This window comes from Fimicolochytrium jonesii (assembly GCF_025526975.1).
Source record: "Fimicolochytrium jonesii strain JEL569 chromosome Unknown EV422scaffold_30, whole genome shotgun sequence".
In the NCBI taxonomy this organism is placed as follows: domain Eukaryota; kingdom Fungi; phylum Chytridiomycota; class Chytridiomycetes; order Spizellomycetales; family Powellomycetaceae; genus Fimicolochytrium; species Fimicolochytrium jonesii.
Window position 1 is genome coordinate 262773 of NW_026515697.1, and position 17190 is coordinate 279962.

The 17190-nt window shown below is 53.0% G+C and overlaps 5 protein-coding genes and 1 non-coding gene across 6 annotated transcripts; 3 read left to right on the top strand and 3 right to left on the bottom strand.

Annotated features, from left to right (window-relative positions):
- Window positions 1–1328: 1328 nt before the first annotated feature.
- EV422DRAFT_500362 (P-loop containing nucleoside triphosphate hydrolase protein) lies at window positions 1329–6194 on the top strand (the record flags this gene model as incomplete). The annotated part of the gene is made up of 9 exons (XM_053068133.1): window positions 1329–1546; window positions 1613–1781; window positions 1859–2787; window positions 2864–3509; window positions 3586–4448; window positions 4530–5673; window positions 5746–5830; window positions 5911–6004; window positions 6080–6194. 9 exons carry the CDS (start codon window positions 1329–1331, stop codon window positions 6192–6194), a joined length of 4263 nt encoding a protein of 1420 aa, XP_052922168.1.
- A 336-nt stretch (window positions 6195–6530) lies between these two features.
- EV422DRAFT_t131 lies at window positions 6531–6602 on the bottom strand. The gene has a single exon. It is a non-coding gene; the product is annotated as a tRNA-Asp (tRNA).
- Window positions 6603–6714: 112 nt separating this feature from the next.
- EV422DRAFT_542855 (uncharacterized protein) lies at window positions 6715–7647 on the top strand. The gene is made up of 3 exons (XM_053071307.1): window positions 6715–6845; window positions 6928–7080; window positions 7277–7647. The coding sequence occupies exons 1-3, from the start codon at window positions 6771–6773 to the stop codon at window positions 7493–7495; spliced, it is 447 nt and encodes a 148-aa protein (XP_052922169.1). The 5' UTR covers window positions 6715–6770; the 3' UTR covers window positions 7496–7647.
- Window positions 7648–10776, bottom strand: EV422DRAFT_542857 (Oligosaccharyl transferase STT3 subunit-domain-containing protein). The gene is made up of 9 exons (XM_053071308.1): window positions 10603–10776; window positions 10441–10524; window positions 10333–10360; window positions 10197–10256; window positions 9536–10137; window positions 9143–9468; window positions 8116–9079; window positions 7965–8049; window positions 7648–7896 (listed from the first exon to the last, which is right to left on the bottom strand). Exons 1-9 carry the CDS (start codon window positions 10625–10627, stop codon window positions 7809–7811), a joined length of 2262 nt encoding a protein of 753 aa, XP_052922170.1. The 5' UTR covers window positions 10628–10776; the 3' UTR covers window positions 7648–7808.
- A 108-nt stretch (window positions 10777–10884) lies between these two features.
- On the top strand, window positions 10885–12890 carry EV422DRAFT_542860 (actin-like protein). Its single transcript, XM_053071309.1, has 6 exons — window positions 10885–10977; window positions 11058–11249; window positions 11316–11380; window positions 11445–11643; window positions 11726–12464; window positions 12550–12890. Exons 2-6 carry the CDS (start codon window positions 11202–11204, stop codon window positions 12627–12629), a joined length of 1131 nt encoding a protein of 376 aa, XP_052922171.1. The 5' UTR covers window positions 10885–10977; window positions 11058–11201; the 3' UTR covers window positions 12630–12890.
- Window positions 12891–17135, bottom strand: EV422DRAFT_622878 (uncharacterized protein). Its single transcript, XM_053074191.1, has 10 exons — window positions 16256–17135; window positions 16062–16185; window positions 15787–15989; window positions 15634–15711; window positions 15303–15568; window positions 14654–15237; window positions 14476–14565; window positions 14193–14411; window positions 13560–14121; window positions 12891–13494 (listed from the first exon to the last, which is right to left on the bottom strand). The coding sequence occupies exons 1-10, from the start codon at window positions 16811–16813 to the stop codon at window positions 13170–13172; spliced, it is 3009 nt and encodes a 1002-aa protein (XP_052922172.1). The 5' UTR covers window positions 16814–17135; the 3' UTR covers window positions 12891–13169.
- Between the last annotated feature and the right edge of the window lie 55 nt (window positions 17136–17190).

Genomic DNA, 17190 nt, shown 5'->3' on the forward strand with positions numbered 1-17190 from the left:
GATCTCTGTCTTTTCGCAGCGCTCAGCACTGTAGCAGCGGGCATGCAATCGCTCGCTGTTGTTTACGAATGCGACCGTATATGATTCAGTACTACGAGACAGAAACGGACAGCGAAGAATACAATTCGACAAAAGGAAACGTCACTGCGATGCGTTCGGAGTCTTCGGACGGGCCCCTCTGCAAGCACAAGTGACGATGCTTGCACACATTCTGTTGTTCGACTATGCTCTGCATCATGGCTTCACGGCGTCCCACTACATATGCATATACGTAGTGAGCATGAGACATAGGTTTCCGCCCTAGGTATGTATCTCACTACGACTCTAACCCTAACTCGGCCGAACGCGTCTCAGGAAGTCGGCGGAATGTTCCGAAGATGGCTGTTTGATTAGAAATGCGGCGTGCGGCTGGTTATATAACTTATAGGAGGGAGTACCCTCGCGGTCATTGTCTTATCAACTGCATCAAGGAAATTGAACTCTCCGCCGGTCGGGAACTGCGATAAAAGGTTCAGCGTTCGCAATCGCATCCTTAACAACTTCGGCCGTCCGCAACCATGGCTCCGCCGACGTACTGCGAGCAGCCAGACCCAGACCGTCTTATTCGGCTCTCCTCTTGCCAGGAAGAACTGTATGTGCATCTCTCCCTCTCCCGTAGGATAGGGGTGGTGGAGGAGCCGAAGCGTTTGCACGCCGTTGGGCGTCTCACCGTTGCGACTGTTGGGCATTCCCAGATTCCTGCCGTGATCTGACACTTGGAACCTCCTAACCTTATACCTACACACCTTCTTTCCCCGTTTTTTTTAAAGCCTTCGACAGATTGTCTGGGGTGTTCTCTTTGTGTCTGGTGCTCTGAGACTTAAACAACTACTGCGGGGACCTTCGACTGATGTTCCAAAGACCGCACTCTATTGGACGAAGTTGGTATGTCCGAGAGAGAGAACGAGCGACAGCGAGGAATGCTTGAGGGTTCCGAGCGGTAACGAGGAGAATGCTTGAGGTCCCCGAGCGAAGCGAGCGTGGGGTGTTGAACGGTAACGAGCGGCGAGCGGAGCGAGTTCCCATTGCGCCAAAGGCGCAGTGCTTCCCCTAACTAAGGCACTTAGCGAGCCTCAGCGACCGTCAGATCTTTTAACGAGCGAAGCGAGCTACGCTCCTGCCCATCACCGCCCAACATCCTCGTCGCGAGCGGAGCGAGTAGGGTATCGTTCAACCAACCATCTGCTCCTTGCTGGTTGTTGATGGGTTGATGGTTGACAATCGATGGTTGACATTCGATGGTTGATGGGTGATGATGGATGGTGGTTGACAAACGTTCTCTTCCCACGATGCAGATCCTGGTTGGCGTGTTGTTGGGGGTTCACATTGCGCAGTTCGTTCTTCGACGAGTGGAAGAGACCTTTTGTGAGGGAGAATACTACACATGCCAGGCGACATCGTTCGCGATCGGCACCGCATCGTTGATCTTTGCGGCTGTTCTTCACCACTATGAACATCTCCGTTCTCGCTCGGCGTCCGCTGTACTATTTTTTTACTGGCTTTTCAGGTGTGTGTCGGCCCTTGATACGCGAGGACACAACTCTCGTATTGACGCCTCTTTCCCGTGTTTTAGTGGTTTCGCGGGAGTTGTACAGCTTCGATCATTTATTCTGTCGAGATTGTACCAGGATGATCTTGTCGTCTTTGTTTTGCAATGCGTCTTCGTCGCAATCACCTTAGTCCAATTCATTCTGGAGAATGTAGCAAAGCCAGGCACCTACTACAGCAGTTTGGACGAAGATGTGGTACGTCGCTGTCGCCGTTGAATATCGGGAGGCATAGCATCAGTCGTCTAATCAAAAACTTGCCCTTCTCTCAGGCTGTGAGCCCGGAAGAAACTGCCAACATCCTGTCGCGGTTGACATTCCAGTGGATGTGGCCCCTCATGAAGCTCGGGGCCCAAAAGGATCTTACAATGGACGATCTGTGGCACCTGAGGACCGTCGATACCGCCGTCGTCACCGGTGGAAAGTTCCAGGCCAACTGGCAGAACGAGCTCTTGAGGAAAAAGCCATCGCTGTTGCGCGCAATCATTGCGACATATGGCGCGTACTTTGGTTCCGCCGCTTTCTTCAAAGCTGGGCAGGACGCCCTCGCATTCGTGCAGCCTATCTTCCTCAAGAAAATGATGGAATTCGCCGCATCATGGTCCGACAGGAAAACCAAAGACCAGAGCATCGAACAAGGCTTCATCATCGCTGTGATGATGCTACTGACAGCGATTACCCAAACGATGGTCTTGCACCAGTATTTCCATATCTGTCTAACCAGCAGCATGCAGATCCGTTCAGCCATTGTCGCCGCAGTCTACCGCAAATCCCTCTCCCTCTCCAACATCAGCCGACAAGCCTCAACCGTCGGCGAAATCGTCAACCTGCAGAGCGTAGACGCCGGCCGTATCTCCGACCTCTGCTCTTACCTCCACATTAGTTGGTCTGGCCCTTTCCAGATCGCTCTCGCCATCTATTTCCTGCACCAAACCCTCGGCCCGTCCATCTTTGCCGGCGTCGGGATTATGATTCTCATGATCCCCGTCAACGCGTTGTTGGCTACCACCTCCCGCGATTTGAATAAAGTGCAGATGAAGAATAAGGATACGAGGACGAAGCTGATGGATGAGCTGTTGAATGGGATTAAGGTTATCAAGCTGTATGCATGGGAGAGGCCGTTTTTGAAGAAGGTGTTTGCGGCGAGGGAGGCGGAGTTGCATACGTTGAGGAAGCTGGGATACTTGTCGGCTGTGCAGAGGTAGGTTTTTTTCGAAGGACGAAGCTTTCACGGCATTGCGAACCAACATCTACTGACTCGCCTTGCTTTCACACAGTTTCACATGGGCATGCACACCCTTTCTGGTCTCCTTTGCCTCGTTCTCCGTCTACACCCTAGTATCAGAAGAACCATTGACCTCCTCAAAAGTCTTTGTCTGCATCTCTCTCTTCAACCTGCTCCAGTTCCCCCTGAGCGTCTTCCCCAGCGTCATCACAGCCATGATCGAAGCCTCCGTCTCCTTCAACCGCCTGTACAACTTCCTCCGCAACGAAGAACTCGACAAAAACGCCGTCATCCGCGAACCCGCACACTTCCAACCCCTCACCCCCGACGCCCCGCGCATCGACATCCGCAACGGAACCTTCCGCTGGACCCAAGACGGCGCCAACACCCTCGACCACATCAACATGCAAGTCCGCGACGGCGAGCTGTTCGCCATCGTCGGCAGCGTCGGCGCCGGCAAATCATCCATCATCTCCGCCCTCCTGGGGGAGATGTACAAATCGGCGGGTGAAGTGCATCTCCGCGGCTCCGTGGCGTATGTACCGCAGAACGCGTGGATTATGAATGCGACGTTGAAGGAGAATATTCTTTTTGGATTGCCGTACGATGAGGAGTATTATAAGAAGGTGGTTGCGGCTTGTGGGTTGACGAGCGATTTGGAGATGTTGCCGGGCGGGGATAGTGTGGAGATTGGGGAGGTAAGACTCGGTCTTGAAAGTTCAGTAAGTGGATGTTTCATGTTCACTAGAAGGCTAACCCACCCGTTCATCACAGCGTGGGATCAATTTGTCAGGGGGGCAGAAGCAGCGGGTTTCTGTTGCCCGGGCGGTTTACTCTCGTGCTGATGTGTATTTGTTTGATGACCCACTGTCGGCTGTGGACGCGCATGTCGGACGACACATCTTTGAGAATGTGCTTGGACCCAAGGGTGTGCTGAAAAACAAAGCACGCGTGTTGGTGACGCATGGCATCCACTTTTTGCCCGAGACGGATACTGTGATGCTTGTGCAGGACGGCACGGTTGCCGAGAGTGGCAGTTACCAATCGCTGATGGACCATGAAGGGTCCCTGTTCAACCTTATCCGGGATTTTGGGCAAGCCAAGCATAACGGGTCTGACGAGGAGAACGACGACGTCGAAGCAGAAGGGTTAGCCCAACAATCCGCAGGCCAAAGTCGCCGTCCCTCACACGCATCGCTCAGCCGGCGCTCCTCAAAAGGCAGCATCAAAGCCTCAGTAAGCGAAGCAGTCAACAAAGACGCCGTCGTAGCTAACAACGCCCTGATCCTCAAAGAAGCCACCGCAGCCGGCTCCGTCTCCTGGGACGTCTACACCACCTACGCCAAAGCCTGCGGCAAACCCATAGTAGTCATCTACCTCATCATCGCCATCGCCTCTCAATGTCTCAGCGTGGCGCAGAATGTCTACCTGGCCGACTGGGCGAACGATAATGATCGCCAGACGCATGGGGCGAATGAGGGGGATAGGAGAGCGATATTGAAGCGGTTGGCGATTTATGGAACGTTGGGTGTGAGTTACTCGGTTACGATTATTGGACAGGTGATTTTTGCGTGGGTGGCTTGTGGGATTCGGTCGGCGAGGATTTTGCATACGGATATGTTGGAGAGTGTTATTCGGTGAGAATCGCAGTGTCGTTCAGTTGGATCAGGGGGCGTATGATGTTTGCTTTGTGAACTCATGCGTGTTTGTTGTTTTAGCTTCCCGCAATCGTTCTTCGACACGACGCCACTCGGACGAGTCATCAACCGGTTTTCCAAAGACCAATACACCGTCGACGAAGTGTTGCCTCGCACATTCCAGGGCTACTTCAGGACTCTCTTCGCCGTACTCTCCGTCGTGGCCGTCAACGTCCTCGGCAGCCCCCTCTTCATCATCTTTGTCGTCCCCCTCGGATTCCTCTACGCATACTTCCAGCGCTTCTACCTCTCCACCTCCCGAGAGCTCAAACGTCTCGACTCGACCTCCCGTTCCCCAATTTACGCTCACTTCTCGGAAACACTGGGCGGCGTCTCGACCATCCGCGCGTATCAGCAAGAAGGCCGCTTCATCACCGTCAACGAGAACAAGATCGACACCAACATGCGCGCGTATTACCCAAGTATCTCGTCCAACCGGTGGCTGGCCGTGCGTCTGGAGCTGATTGGGTCCCTGATTGTGTTCGGATCCGCGTTTTTCAGCGTCGCTACTATCGCCATCAAAGGCCATATCCCAGCTAGTATCGTCGGGCTCATGATCACGTACTCGCTGAACGTCACGCAATCCCTTAACTGGATGGTCCGCCAGTCTTGCGAGATTGAGACCAACATTGTCGCCGTGGAGCGGATCAAGGAATACATTGACCTCCCCCGGGAAGCGCCGTACGAGATTCCGTCCGAGACCCCGCCCAGGGAGTGGCCGCAAGTGGGCCGCATCGATTTCATCAACTACAGCACCCGCTACCGCACGGGTCTCGAGCTTGTCCTCAAGGACATCTCCTTCTCCGTAAAAGGCCGCGAAAAGATTGGGATCGTCGGCCGAACAGGCGCCGGCAAATCTTCGCTAACCCTCAGCCTCTTCCGCCTCATCGAGCGCGTCTCGGGAAAAATAGTCGTCGACGACGTCGACATCGCCAACCTCGGCCTTTTCGACCTACGCTCCCGCCTCAGCATCATCCCGCAGGACCCTGTCCTGTTTTCGGGCACGATACGGGACAACCTGGACCCGTTTGGGGTGTATGATGATCAGGCGATTTGGCGCGCGTTAGAGGATTCGAGCTTGAAGGCGCATGTGACGAGGATGGAGAAGGGGTTGGCGAGTGTGGTGTTGCAGGGTGGGGAGAATTTCTCGGTGGGGCAGAGACAGGTGAGTGGTTGAAGGCATATTGGAGATGGTGTTGATGGGTTAGTTTGCTAAATCGGTGCTTTTGGATTACAGTTGATCTGCTTGGCGAGAGCATTGTTGCGGAAAACGAATATCTTGGTTCTGGATGAGGCCACTGCTGCCGTTGATGTCGAGACTGGTGAGTTTCACGTCGCTACGAGCATTGCTGAGACTTGAACAGTGCGCATGAGCTAAACCTATCCATCATTCCGTGAAAAGACACAATCATTCAAAAGACCATACGCGAAGAATTCAAAGACTGCACGATCCTGACCATCGCGCATCGGATCAACACCGTCATGGACAGCGATCGGTTGGTGTCTTCCTCCCCTATCATCCACCCCAATAAACATCACAATAACAACTAACCCCCATCTCCCGTTGATAGAATCCTCCTCCTCGACCGCGGCCGCATCGCAGAATTTGACTCACCCGCCAACCTCCTGCGCGACAAGAAATCTATGTTTTACAGCCTTGCGAAGGAGGCGGGACAGGTTGCGTAGAACCAGACCAGCACAGACAGACACATGAGGTTATATTTGACCTTCGTATAGATGCGACTTACGGTCTTTATCTATGTTAGCCCGCCCGTCATGTGCTTCTTCGTTTCGTTTACAACTATGTTTAATTTGATGATATGTTAGAGATTTTACCCACTTGAATATATCTTGACGGTCGCTTCCTGCAAATACTATGTACTGTATTACGTGTCAGCGGGATGAGGAATGCATATACGCACGTAGCCTTATCACTTGCGTTAGCGGGTGGACGGGGAGCGAAGGTCATCCACAAAATACATTTATGTATGATGGTGCCGAAAAAAAATGGAAAAAGAAATGCTCCCAGTCCGGGAATCGAACCCGGCTCTTCCGCGTGACAGGCGGAGATACTAGCCAATATACTAACTGGGACTTGATGAAAGACTCTGTTCAGCAACTAGTATAATTACAAGCTAATGAGTCCGTCAGGCCTCGCGTTTTCAATTGCGTTGGGCCTTTTCGCTGGCACGTTGCAGACGTTGCTCCTCCGCGATCTTCCCTCAAAATCTGTAGTCTTCAGCTGTTCCTATATCACTACCAATGTCAGCCACCACAGCAACCAAGTCCGAAGTCCTGAGCGTCTTCCGGGGCATGCTGCGGGAAGTCTCCAAGCAGGTACCACCTTCTTTCCCCTCTCTGGCCAAAGTCCTCTGCACCCTTCGTTAGCTGGTCCGTTAACACCCTTCCTCATTCTCAGTACACCCGGCGCAACAACAACAAACTCTGGCATAACGAAGTGGTCACAAAGTTCCGGGCCGGTGCCGCGGAAAGGGATCCGAGCGTTGTGGCAACGAATGTGGGGCATGCGAAGAACGTGTATGCTTTTATGAGGAGTAATAGGTCGCATAGGGTACGTGGAGGGAGAGTGGGCTATGTTTGATCGGAGCAGCGAGCCATACGTTGGGAAGGGGATTGAGAGACAGCCATTGGGGAGAGCGGCAAAGCTATCCCTCTGTTTCTCAGGAGGGAAGAACATGAGGGGACAGCTCGCTGGGATCACGCAGCCTGGCACACTCAACTGGAATTAACCGCATACTTTCAAATAGGAAATGGTGGAACGCTACTGGCCAATATCCGGCCTGACCGAGGAAGAGAAACTCACACGGACAGCCAACACCGTCGGGCTGTCGCTACCGAAGATGTTTGGGGCTGGAGAGACTTGGGCGGATTCAGGTGCTGCCGGTGGTGAGAAGGCGGCTGTGGAGCCGGAACTGGCCCCAGAGGTAAAGGAAGCGTTGGATATCGTCAAGAATGCGCCGTCGTAGTGGTAGCAACAGGAGACTATATATCGTAGTAGTGTTGCGGACGGAATGCAGCGGCAGAACGTTGAAATAGATAGATTGTTGAGGAAATACAGAAGCGGGGTCACTATGTATGGTCATGCATACATCCTTTTTGGAATCACACAATACTGGAAATGCTTGATTCTTCATGCATACATATAGGATAGGTATATTGACAAATTCGGCAACCACTAAATACATGCATGTACGTGCGTAGAAGCCGGGACTGCGCTGCGAGGTCAACGAGTGCGGCCTTCCAAAGCCCGCGACGCTAAAGTTCGTAGCGATACAGGGTTCAATCGTCATCACGACGACGTCGCCCTCCCGCCTTTGCGGCGCTGCGTGGCTTTCCACGGACTCTACGTCTGCGCTTCTTCCCGAAACTGTAGAGCACAAAGACAAGGTCAGTCAACTCGCGTTGGACAAGTAGCGTTAGCGGAGTGTAACGTACGTTGAAGCGGCAGATAATGTCCTTCCAATGTTGTCGGGCTTCTTGACTTGATAGATGCGAACGATCCAGTTCTCAGTAGTGTAAACTGCGAAAAGAGCGACTGGTTAGAAATATGATGAGACGTAACAATCCGAGCGAAAGTAATACTCACCTTCATCAACCGTCGTCAGCTTAATTGGCTTATTGGGAATCTGCGTCTGACGCACACTATCATACGCCGGTCCTCCACCAAACAGTTCATTGAACCGATAGTACGACATCTTGTACATCAGACTGTTCTTCATGGTAGGGGTAGCCTGATCATCAACTCTGTATTCACCGCGCGGGGTGAAGAAGTTCCTCTCGCTAATGTCCTTGGGGTAGACACCCTCCCCGATACGGATCATCCACAGGAACTTGTTGATATCGTCCCCGGAGTATCCGATGGCGCCTCCGAAAATGACGAGGACGTAGTCAACGTCTAGCTTGCGCATCACGTCGTACGAGACGTCTTCGGAACACGACATGGCCTTCCCGACGGTGGCGATGTGGGTGTTGTTCCACGTGTTGTTGTCGACGAGGACTGTTCGATTCGACATTCCGGTGATCTGGTATCCGTAATCCCACCAGGACATGATCTTGGCCTTTTCGTCGGTGTTCTGACGAAGCCAGTAGTAGGCTTCACGGAAGTCATCGATGATATGTTGCGATCCGTCGGGCCTTCGGGAGGCCAGAACGATGGAGGGGGACGAGTATGCGTTGGAAGTTACCCATGAGCAGTGAAGGGCGAACTGGATGAGAATGAACGTGATGGGAAGAACCAGGGCAAGCTTGGCATCCCATGTCCACACTCCCTGGACCGGGCCGCCCACATCCTTCTTCTTCCTTTCAGAGGTCTTGACGGCCTTTCCCTCCTTTGTCTTCTTCTCACTAGGAGTAGCTGCCGCCGCCGAGTCAGTAACGGCAGCCGGGGTTTCGGTGTTGGACAAGAAGGCTTCGAGACCGGTAGTGATGGCGATCGCTGAAGCGACACAGACAATGGGCGTCAGCGTGAGCATCAGACGGACCATGACACCAGCGAAGTAGGAGGCGGTTCCCGCGTAAAGTAGGACAAACACATGTTCGTCACGCAGTTCCTACGAGGAGAGTGTGGCATAAGCAAGAGTCGGATGAATGATGATGACAAAGGTCGTAGCTACCTGGAACAAGAAGTATATTCCTGCAGGGAACAGCACCATCAAAAGCTGCAAGTCAAAGAAAAATGACGTCCATGGGGTCGGCTGATGTTCCGACACGGAGGCAATGATCGGAATGTGGATCTTTGCGTATCCCGTGTCCCAGAGAGAGTAGAAACGACCCGTCCAAGGAGCGATGTAGCCGCCTACTGTCAGCGCAACCAGGCCACCGAGACCCAGAAGGAAGAAACCGGAAATCAGCCCGTAGAACAAGAGCTTGAACTGGTTTGCTGACAGATGGCTCTTGATGAACTCAATGAATGCGACAATTTGCAGCAAGCCGAAGATACCTACGCGCACATGTCACGTTAGTCATACATGATGCACCCGTGTCGCCCAAGTTAGATATTAACATACCGAGGGCCGCCATGTGCTCGCTTGTCCTCGTTGGCTGGAATCCCACGAATGGGATGAGCATAGACGAGATAGTTCCGATGATGTAAAACGTTGAGTACGACACGTAAAGACGCGGGGTGTACCGTCCCATCAGTATCAGGGCGAAAACGTGGAGTGGGATCAAGTTGGTAATGAAAACGTATCCTCCCCAAGCAGACACCATCCAAAAGTAGAAGATGGCGGTCATGGCGCCAAAGAAAGCGGATCCCAGCTTCACCGCCTTGATCCAGAGGTAGAAAGTGAACACCAACAAGAAGATGGCAATCCCTTCGTTATCGTAAGATCCCGCCACGGACCGCGAGATGTAACCGGGAGCAATGCCGATGAACGCAGCGGCCAACAGTCCCGCCGAGGTGTTCTTCATCTCACTCGTCAAGAGATATGCAGCGATCGCCGTGAACGAGGAGAAGAGAGGCGCCAAGAACACACAGACTTCTCGAATGTGGATCGGGAAGTTCAGCCCATTCAACGCTTTATGAATGAGTCCAGCGGTGACCATAATTCCTGGGTAAACAGTTCCGCCGACAACTCGCCCCAGTGGGTACCACGATAGCTCGTCAAACCTGGTGACCAATCGTCAGTCGTAAGCCCGAATGATATTCAGGTGCTGCACCGCATTTACCAATTGACAAAGTTGTAGTATCCATTTTCGACCAATTCAATGGTTGTGCGGTAGTTGAACCTAGATCATCGACGACACCACCTTAGTTCCGGAATACTTCGGACGAAAAGTTTTTCCCAGACATCGATTTGCTCACCATGGGTCGAACTCGTGAATGACACTCTCTGTTTTCCGACAAAGCCAGTGGTCGTTCAGTACAGAACTGAAGAAGGAGACAACCAATAGCCTTCAGCGGTGAACGTACCAAATCTCAACACGGAGAACAACCGAGTGGAAATGGATAGCACACTGATTAGGAGAAGCACGGTAACCCGCAGCCAGGCGCTCTCTGGAAAGAAAGCAAACAGATATCATATCGTTATGTCAGTGCACCTACAGGGAGATCACCGCACGGAAGGACGCGTACCACTCGTATTCGTCAGGCCCAACATGTCGAGAAGCGGCGGTATATAACCCCCGCTCAAGAGCTACGACGAAGGGAAGCTTGTCGAGTAGTTGGTATACTCAGACAGGTCGTCGTCACTGCCTGTGTGTCTGTGGGAACTGCTAGTCCGGCGTGTGATGGGAAGCAGTTGGGCTGCGGCGAGCTGGTTAGAGCGGGTTCCCATTGCAGGTGAGGGAAGTTTGCACAGCCACCCGCGTTTGGCTCGCATTCGCGCTCCCTTTGGAAACTTGAATTTGAAGGTCTCCCAAAACTGCTCCAGATCATCACCGTCGTGCGAACGTTCTTTCAACGGCGACTGGCACTAGAGTACACACACAGGCACCCAACTGGAAAGAGGTTTGTATTCCCTCGCCAATACAAAAACTCCTAGTTCTAATGTTTTTGAAAATGTTGAACTTATACGCGCGGAACGCTAGTAGGACGACAGGCTGAAACCGTAGCCGCCCGCTCTTCGCAATCGTAGCAGCAGTCTCGGAGAGTTACAGGAGAGCGTGAGAGCTGGGAAATAGCGTAGGATAGAATCCATCGCTACCAAGTTCGTGGAAAGGGCTGCCGTGGGGATGGAGCTTGACGATGTATTGACGAACCAGCCAGTCGTCATTGACAATGTGGGCGAAGTTCCTGTGTATGAACGAATCAATCAATAGCACGACTGACTCCGATGGGCAATGTAGGGATCTGGAATCATAAAAGCCGGGTTCGCTGGCGATGACCAGCCGAAAGCCTTCTTCCCATCGTTGTGAGTGCAGGTCGGACTTTGAAGTCGTCTAGTCCTTTGACGACTCAACGCGTCGTGTTCCCAGCGTAGGCCGGCCGAAACATCTTCGAGTGATGGCCGGAGCAGTCGAAGGCGATACATTCATAGGAAAGAAGGCGCAAGAGCTTCGCGGTCTGCTGCGAATAAAGTACCCCATGGCACATGGGGTGGTGACGGATTGGGACGACATGGAACGGATATGGGGATTTGTTTACGAGGAGGAACTGCGGATTCTAAGTGAGGAGGTGGGGACGGAGGGCTGAGAGGAGGCGGGGTTTACTGCTTGCCCTTGATCGTACAGACAGCTGACACTCTTGCATGCTGCAGCACCCAGTCCTCCTCACAGAAGCCCCAATCAACCCCCGGTCAAATCGAGACACTGCCGCCCAAATCCTCTTCGAAACCTTCAACGTCCCCGCCCTTTACATGTCCATCCAAGCCGTACTCGCCCTTTACGCATCCGGACGAACCACCGGCGTTGTCCTGGATATCGGTGACGGAGTAACCCATGCCGTACCCGTATACGAAGGCTTCACCATGCCCCACGGCGTCCGTCGCATCGATCTCGCCGGCCGCGACGTAACAGAGCACCTATCCCTCCTCCTTCGCAAAAGCGGCCACCACTTCTCCACCAGCGCCGAGAAAGAGATCGTCCGCGTTATCAAGGAAAAGACGTGCTATGTCGCGTTCAACCCGGTCAAGGAAGAAAAGGACTCGATCGGCAAACACGAGACATTCGTACTGCCTGACGGCCTCACCATCAAAATCGCACGGGAACGCTTCCGCGCACCTGAAATCCTGTTTCAGCCCGACCTCATTGGTCATGAATACCCCGGAGTTCACCAACTCGTCGTGGACGCCATCAACAAAGCCGACATGGACCTGCGGAAATCGCTGTATGGTAATATCGTGCTGAGCGGCGGAGGGACACTGACGAAAGGGTTTGGTGACCGGCTCCTATCCGAAGTCAAACGGCTGGCGTTGAAGGATTTGAAGATACGCATCCTTGCGCCGCCAGAACGGCGGTGGAGTACGTGGATTGGCGGGAGTATTCTGGCTGGGCTGAGTAAGTACACTTGAGATGAAGTGTGACAGCGAGCCGACAGCCCAAACGCATGCATCGACTGACTGGTCTCGGTTGTCCATTTTAGGTACGTTCAAGAAGATGTGGGTGAGCGCGGAAGAGTACCAAGACGACCCCGACATCATACATAAGAAGTTCATGAGCTGAGCGAGAGGGCTGAACACCGTCTTTCCCGAATACACCGAGGTTTCCGCCCCAACGTTTACGAGACGCAGGCGGGACACAATTGTAGGGCTTACGATGGGTCTTCCCCTCTGTGGCTGAACCATTACTGCGTACTGATGGGCTATTGCTGTACCTGGGTCTCTGTGTACATATGGTAGATACCTACATTTATTGATACGTACTTATCTTATCCTTCGCTTCGTCTATGGCCTGTCGCAATTGTGGGTCTCCAACGAAAGGTCCTCCTGGATAAAAGAAATAGATACGCCACACAGTCCATTGTATTGCATGCAGCCCCGTAAAAACATGCGTCCACCGAGCGCGGTTATGCGATGGTCCAAAAAGGAAACAGTATATACAAATGAGATGCAGTTGGGGAATGAAGGGCTGCTTTCAACGCATCCTCTGATTAAGTGGCCGGCTCTGACATAGATAGGATGAAGTCCACAACGAGTCCGTCCATAAGGAGTCCAAAATCATCCGATATAACATGATTCGTGAAGGATGGCAGAATGAAGTGGGTCATGGTAGCGGTGGCTTGGCCTGAGGCGTATCCACATGCTCCACATTTGGTTGTATTGGAGAATCTGTGATGTTATCGGCCGACGTGGCCTGAGTGCCCGGTTGCACTACAACGGTCGCAAGCTTCGCATCTGACTCCTTCGGCGAAACATTGGCGGGAAAGACAGCGACATGGCTCATGCTGTTCACAGCGCGCGACACCGCGGAGAGTTGGTCTGCGAACCCGGCAAGTCGTTCCCCAAGTCCCACTGCGCGAATCTGCGCATCGCGTACATTCGCGTGCATGTTTGCGATTTGCATTTTCGTGCGTTGGAGGAGGATTGTCCTGTGTTGGGATAAGGATTAGACTCCGGAAAGTCACTGGGATGGCTGATGACGAACCAAGCTTACCTCTCCCGCTGATACTCCGTCTCATCAGCCTGACTCCAGGGATCCGACGCGTCTCCCGCTTGTCCCGGATGCTCCCCCTTCCCCACTTGCAGCGTCTCAAGCGCGAGCATGGTTTTCTCCAATCGTACCTCAATAGATGCCATCTCTCTCACGTTGTGCAGGGTGATCGCAACACCAGCCGTCATCACAACCATGAGAAGGACCAAGAAAAAAAGTGGCGTCCATCCGTGTTTGTCGCTGTGAAGGTTTATACTCGGGATGTTGGAGAATAGCTCTACTATTCGTGAGATCGTTCTTTGAAGTGCAGCAGTGAGTCGTTCGGATGCAGTCGGTGGGGGACCGTTCGACTTGGATGGTTGCGCGTCTTTAGGGGCGTCGGAAACCGGCGGGAGGTCTGCGGAAGACGGCGGCGCGGTTTTCGAGGGTTCTGAATTCCCGACCTTTCCTGTTTTCGAATCGCTCGAGGCTGGAATTACGTTTGTTTTCCCGATCTGGCGGAGCCTGGTGAGCAGTTCGGCGTTGAACGCTTTCACGCCATCCACAGTGGCGTTTTCGATTTGTGCTACAGCAGGATTAATGTCCATCATTAGTCAACAGTGCATAGAGCCAGCTTCCTGTAATCGAGCGACCTACATTTCCACATCAACCGCTTGGCAAAGTCCACCTTTGTTGTCACAAACAACCGCGACCGCTCTCTCCCGGCGTGCGTAAGACACCACCGGTTGACGTTCGTGAAATACTCTCCATAGGGAGCTTTTGGTGTACGGACAGCTGTCTCCACTATGTACGCGTTGAGGGGGTCGTACCGCATGACTGTTTGCTTCTCCGAAGCCCCCGTCGTCTGCTTCGCCACTATCAAGCGAAATGTCAGCTTTTGCGTTCCACTGCGAAACTGAAGATGAAACTGAGAACATACTCATTGGTGGTTTGAAGGACACGAGATAAGTAAGATCGCGCGTTTTCGGTTGTTTGTTATCGTCGAGAGCCCAAGGACCGAACATCACATCTTCGATCAGGAAAGCCAATTGTTGGTCAGGTCAAGCCTAAGCACCACGCTAAGTCATGAAAATTTGCTTCTAAGCTAAGGGACTCACCGACGGTCTCCCGGCTCGCATGTGCTTGCCTCACTAACTCGCTTCCATCCCCGCCAAACAAAACATCAAAGAGCTTCTCAACATTGAGGTCTAGGGTGGCGTCCATTGTTTGGAAGTCAAAGTGTTGGATGCAATTGCAGCTCACAGGGACATTTGATCGGGCCGAAACGGACTCCTGAATGCTGGGGGTTGATGCGACTCCCTTGCTGTCCGTTCTCTTAGGCTGCGCCACCGAGGGGATGTGTTGCGTTTGAACTTTTGGCGTCTGAGGGCGGGAAACGACCGTTGTCGATTCTCGCGGAGTCCCCGTAGCCGGGATCGCAACTGTGGCGGCTCGACTCAGAGTGCTACTGATTGTCGAACCGTTTGCTGGGTCGGAAGGCGAAGCGGCCCCTGGCGTGGTTGCCATATTTGGATCCGAGCATTTTGAGGGTAATATCTTTCTGATCATGCCATGGGCAATCGTGCGTGCACGATGGTTCCTGTTTTTGATCCCGTGTCCGGAGATTGGTGATGCCGGTAACTCTTCGCCTAAAGCAGTCAAATCTGATTCACTATTCGACGGTCGAAAGACTTGACTGGGGCTAGATATTATTTGTGTGAGTTATCTCCCTCTTTGTGGAAAAGCACATTCAACGGCTCTACCTACCCAGCGAGAGTTGGCCCAACCGTCAACTTCTCCGCAACTTCTGAAGGTGCAACGTCGGGCTCTGCTGGGGATGCCGGTAGGGACATATCATGCGAATCTTCGGAGGGTATCCAATATCCATCGCCTGAATCTTCGGTCGCCGCTGTATCGTGAGCTGCGTCTTCAAAGAACTCGATGTTTGCTGTCTTCGAACCCCGAGGTATCTCGCCCGAGGAAGCTGCGCTCTCATTCAAATCTGATCTCACGGACGTTGCTGCTGCCAATTCCTATAAAAGAGATTCCAAAAGTCAATGTCCATGCTCACGGCGGCATTTGCACCTTCAAAACGCACTTCTGACTGGGCTACCTCCCAGAAATCCATAATCTCGTCGTATGCAGATTCTCGTTTCAAGAAGGAGCCGAAAACAAACTAGGTCCCAAAAATGTCAATGTTTGCCGACGTCAAAGGCATCCACTATCATTGGTCATTCCGAACATCACACACCTTCTGATCAGGTTCAGCTGTCAGACGTATTGCGTTCGGAAACATCCCAGCCGTGTTCTTCCTCTCCAACCCTGTCAGAGCGCTGTAAGCCACGACAGCTTTTGCGCTCCTCCCAAAGTGTTTTCCATAGAAGCACAAGTGGGCGTTGGTCAGATATAACTTTCCGTGCCATAATCCATCTCTTTCGAGCGCACACGCGTAGGCTGCGAATGGACAAAAGCAATTGGCAGATAAGGACATGGCTTTAAGAAAGATCAGCAGTGTTGAATACTTACTGTTTATCAGCGTTTCGCCACTCGATGATAACTCTGGGAAGGTTTTGACAAAGCGTTTAATATCCTTAGTGGACGTTGTGCTCGGATTCCCGCGGGCTCTGGACCTGGAGTCCCTACTTTCTCCCTAGAATGAGGGAGTCAGTGTGGTTGCACGACGGACTAAGCCATACATAGGAAAGGAGCAGTTGACTTACAGAGTGGCTCGCGACCGAAAGGCGGGGGAATGTCGATACCGTCGGGCCTGCAGTCGATGCTCGTTGCTTGTTGTTGCTGCGAGGCCACGAGCGAGCGTTGGCGTTCTCAGCGTCGTCGCCGTACTTGTCCAGCAGCTGTCCCACAGCGCTCAGGGACGTCGTTGTTGCTGTTGTAGTCACGTTTTCGACAACCCCTGAGGCGGCAGTGACGTCCGTCGCCGACGAGGGGCTGCTGCCAGCGACCTGTAGGTCATTCCCATGCCCATCGTGACCATGTCCATGTCCTCCGTGAGAGAAAGACGCGCGCACTGGGCTGACCACCGTATCTTTGAAGTTGTGCGCAACTTCCTTCAACCCGTACTGCACGGCATGCGCCGTCGCCTTCAGCCCCACTCTCAGCGCCCCGTCGCTGCGGTTCTTGCGCATCCCGCGGTGACTGCTGCTGCTGCTGCTTCTGCCCTCGACGAAGGAGAGGTGATGGTGCCCTTTGTCGAGCAGATACGGATGGATCTTATCGTCTGGGTGGTCAAGCATTGATTTGACTGATGCGCCTTCCATTTTTGCAGGTGAAAGATGGGCAACGGTTTAAGACGGAGCGATGAAGGCGTTTTCTCTACGGGCTCTGCGCGTCAGCGTCTGCTGCTCTTAAACTTCTTGTACCTCCGAAGTGAGCAGGCGGAATGTGGTAGGTCTTCCGGGCGGCGGCATGCTCAAATAAGGTTGGCCTAAACTGTCGGCTCCACGGTCTGCTCCACGGTCTCAGCTCTCAACCAGTCGATTGTACCGACGATACGTACGTAACAGTCCTCGCTGTTTCGTGCATAAGCGGCTCTCCACTCCGTCTTTCCCCACATCGTCGTTATGTTTTCAGGAACGGAAGTGGAGGTTTTTTTACTCGGAGTTGCGAAAAGCCACGCAACAGCACGCATATTGCA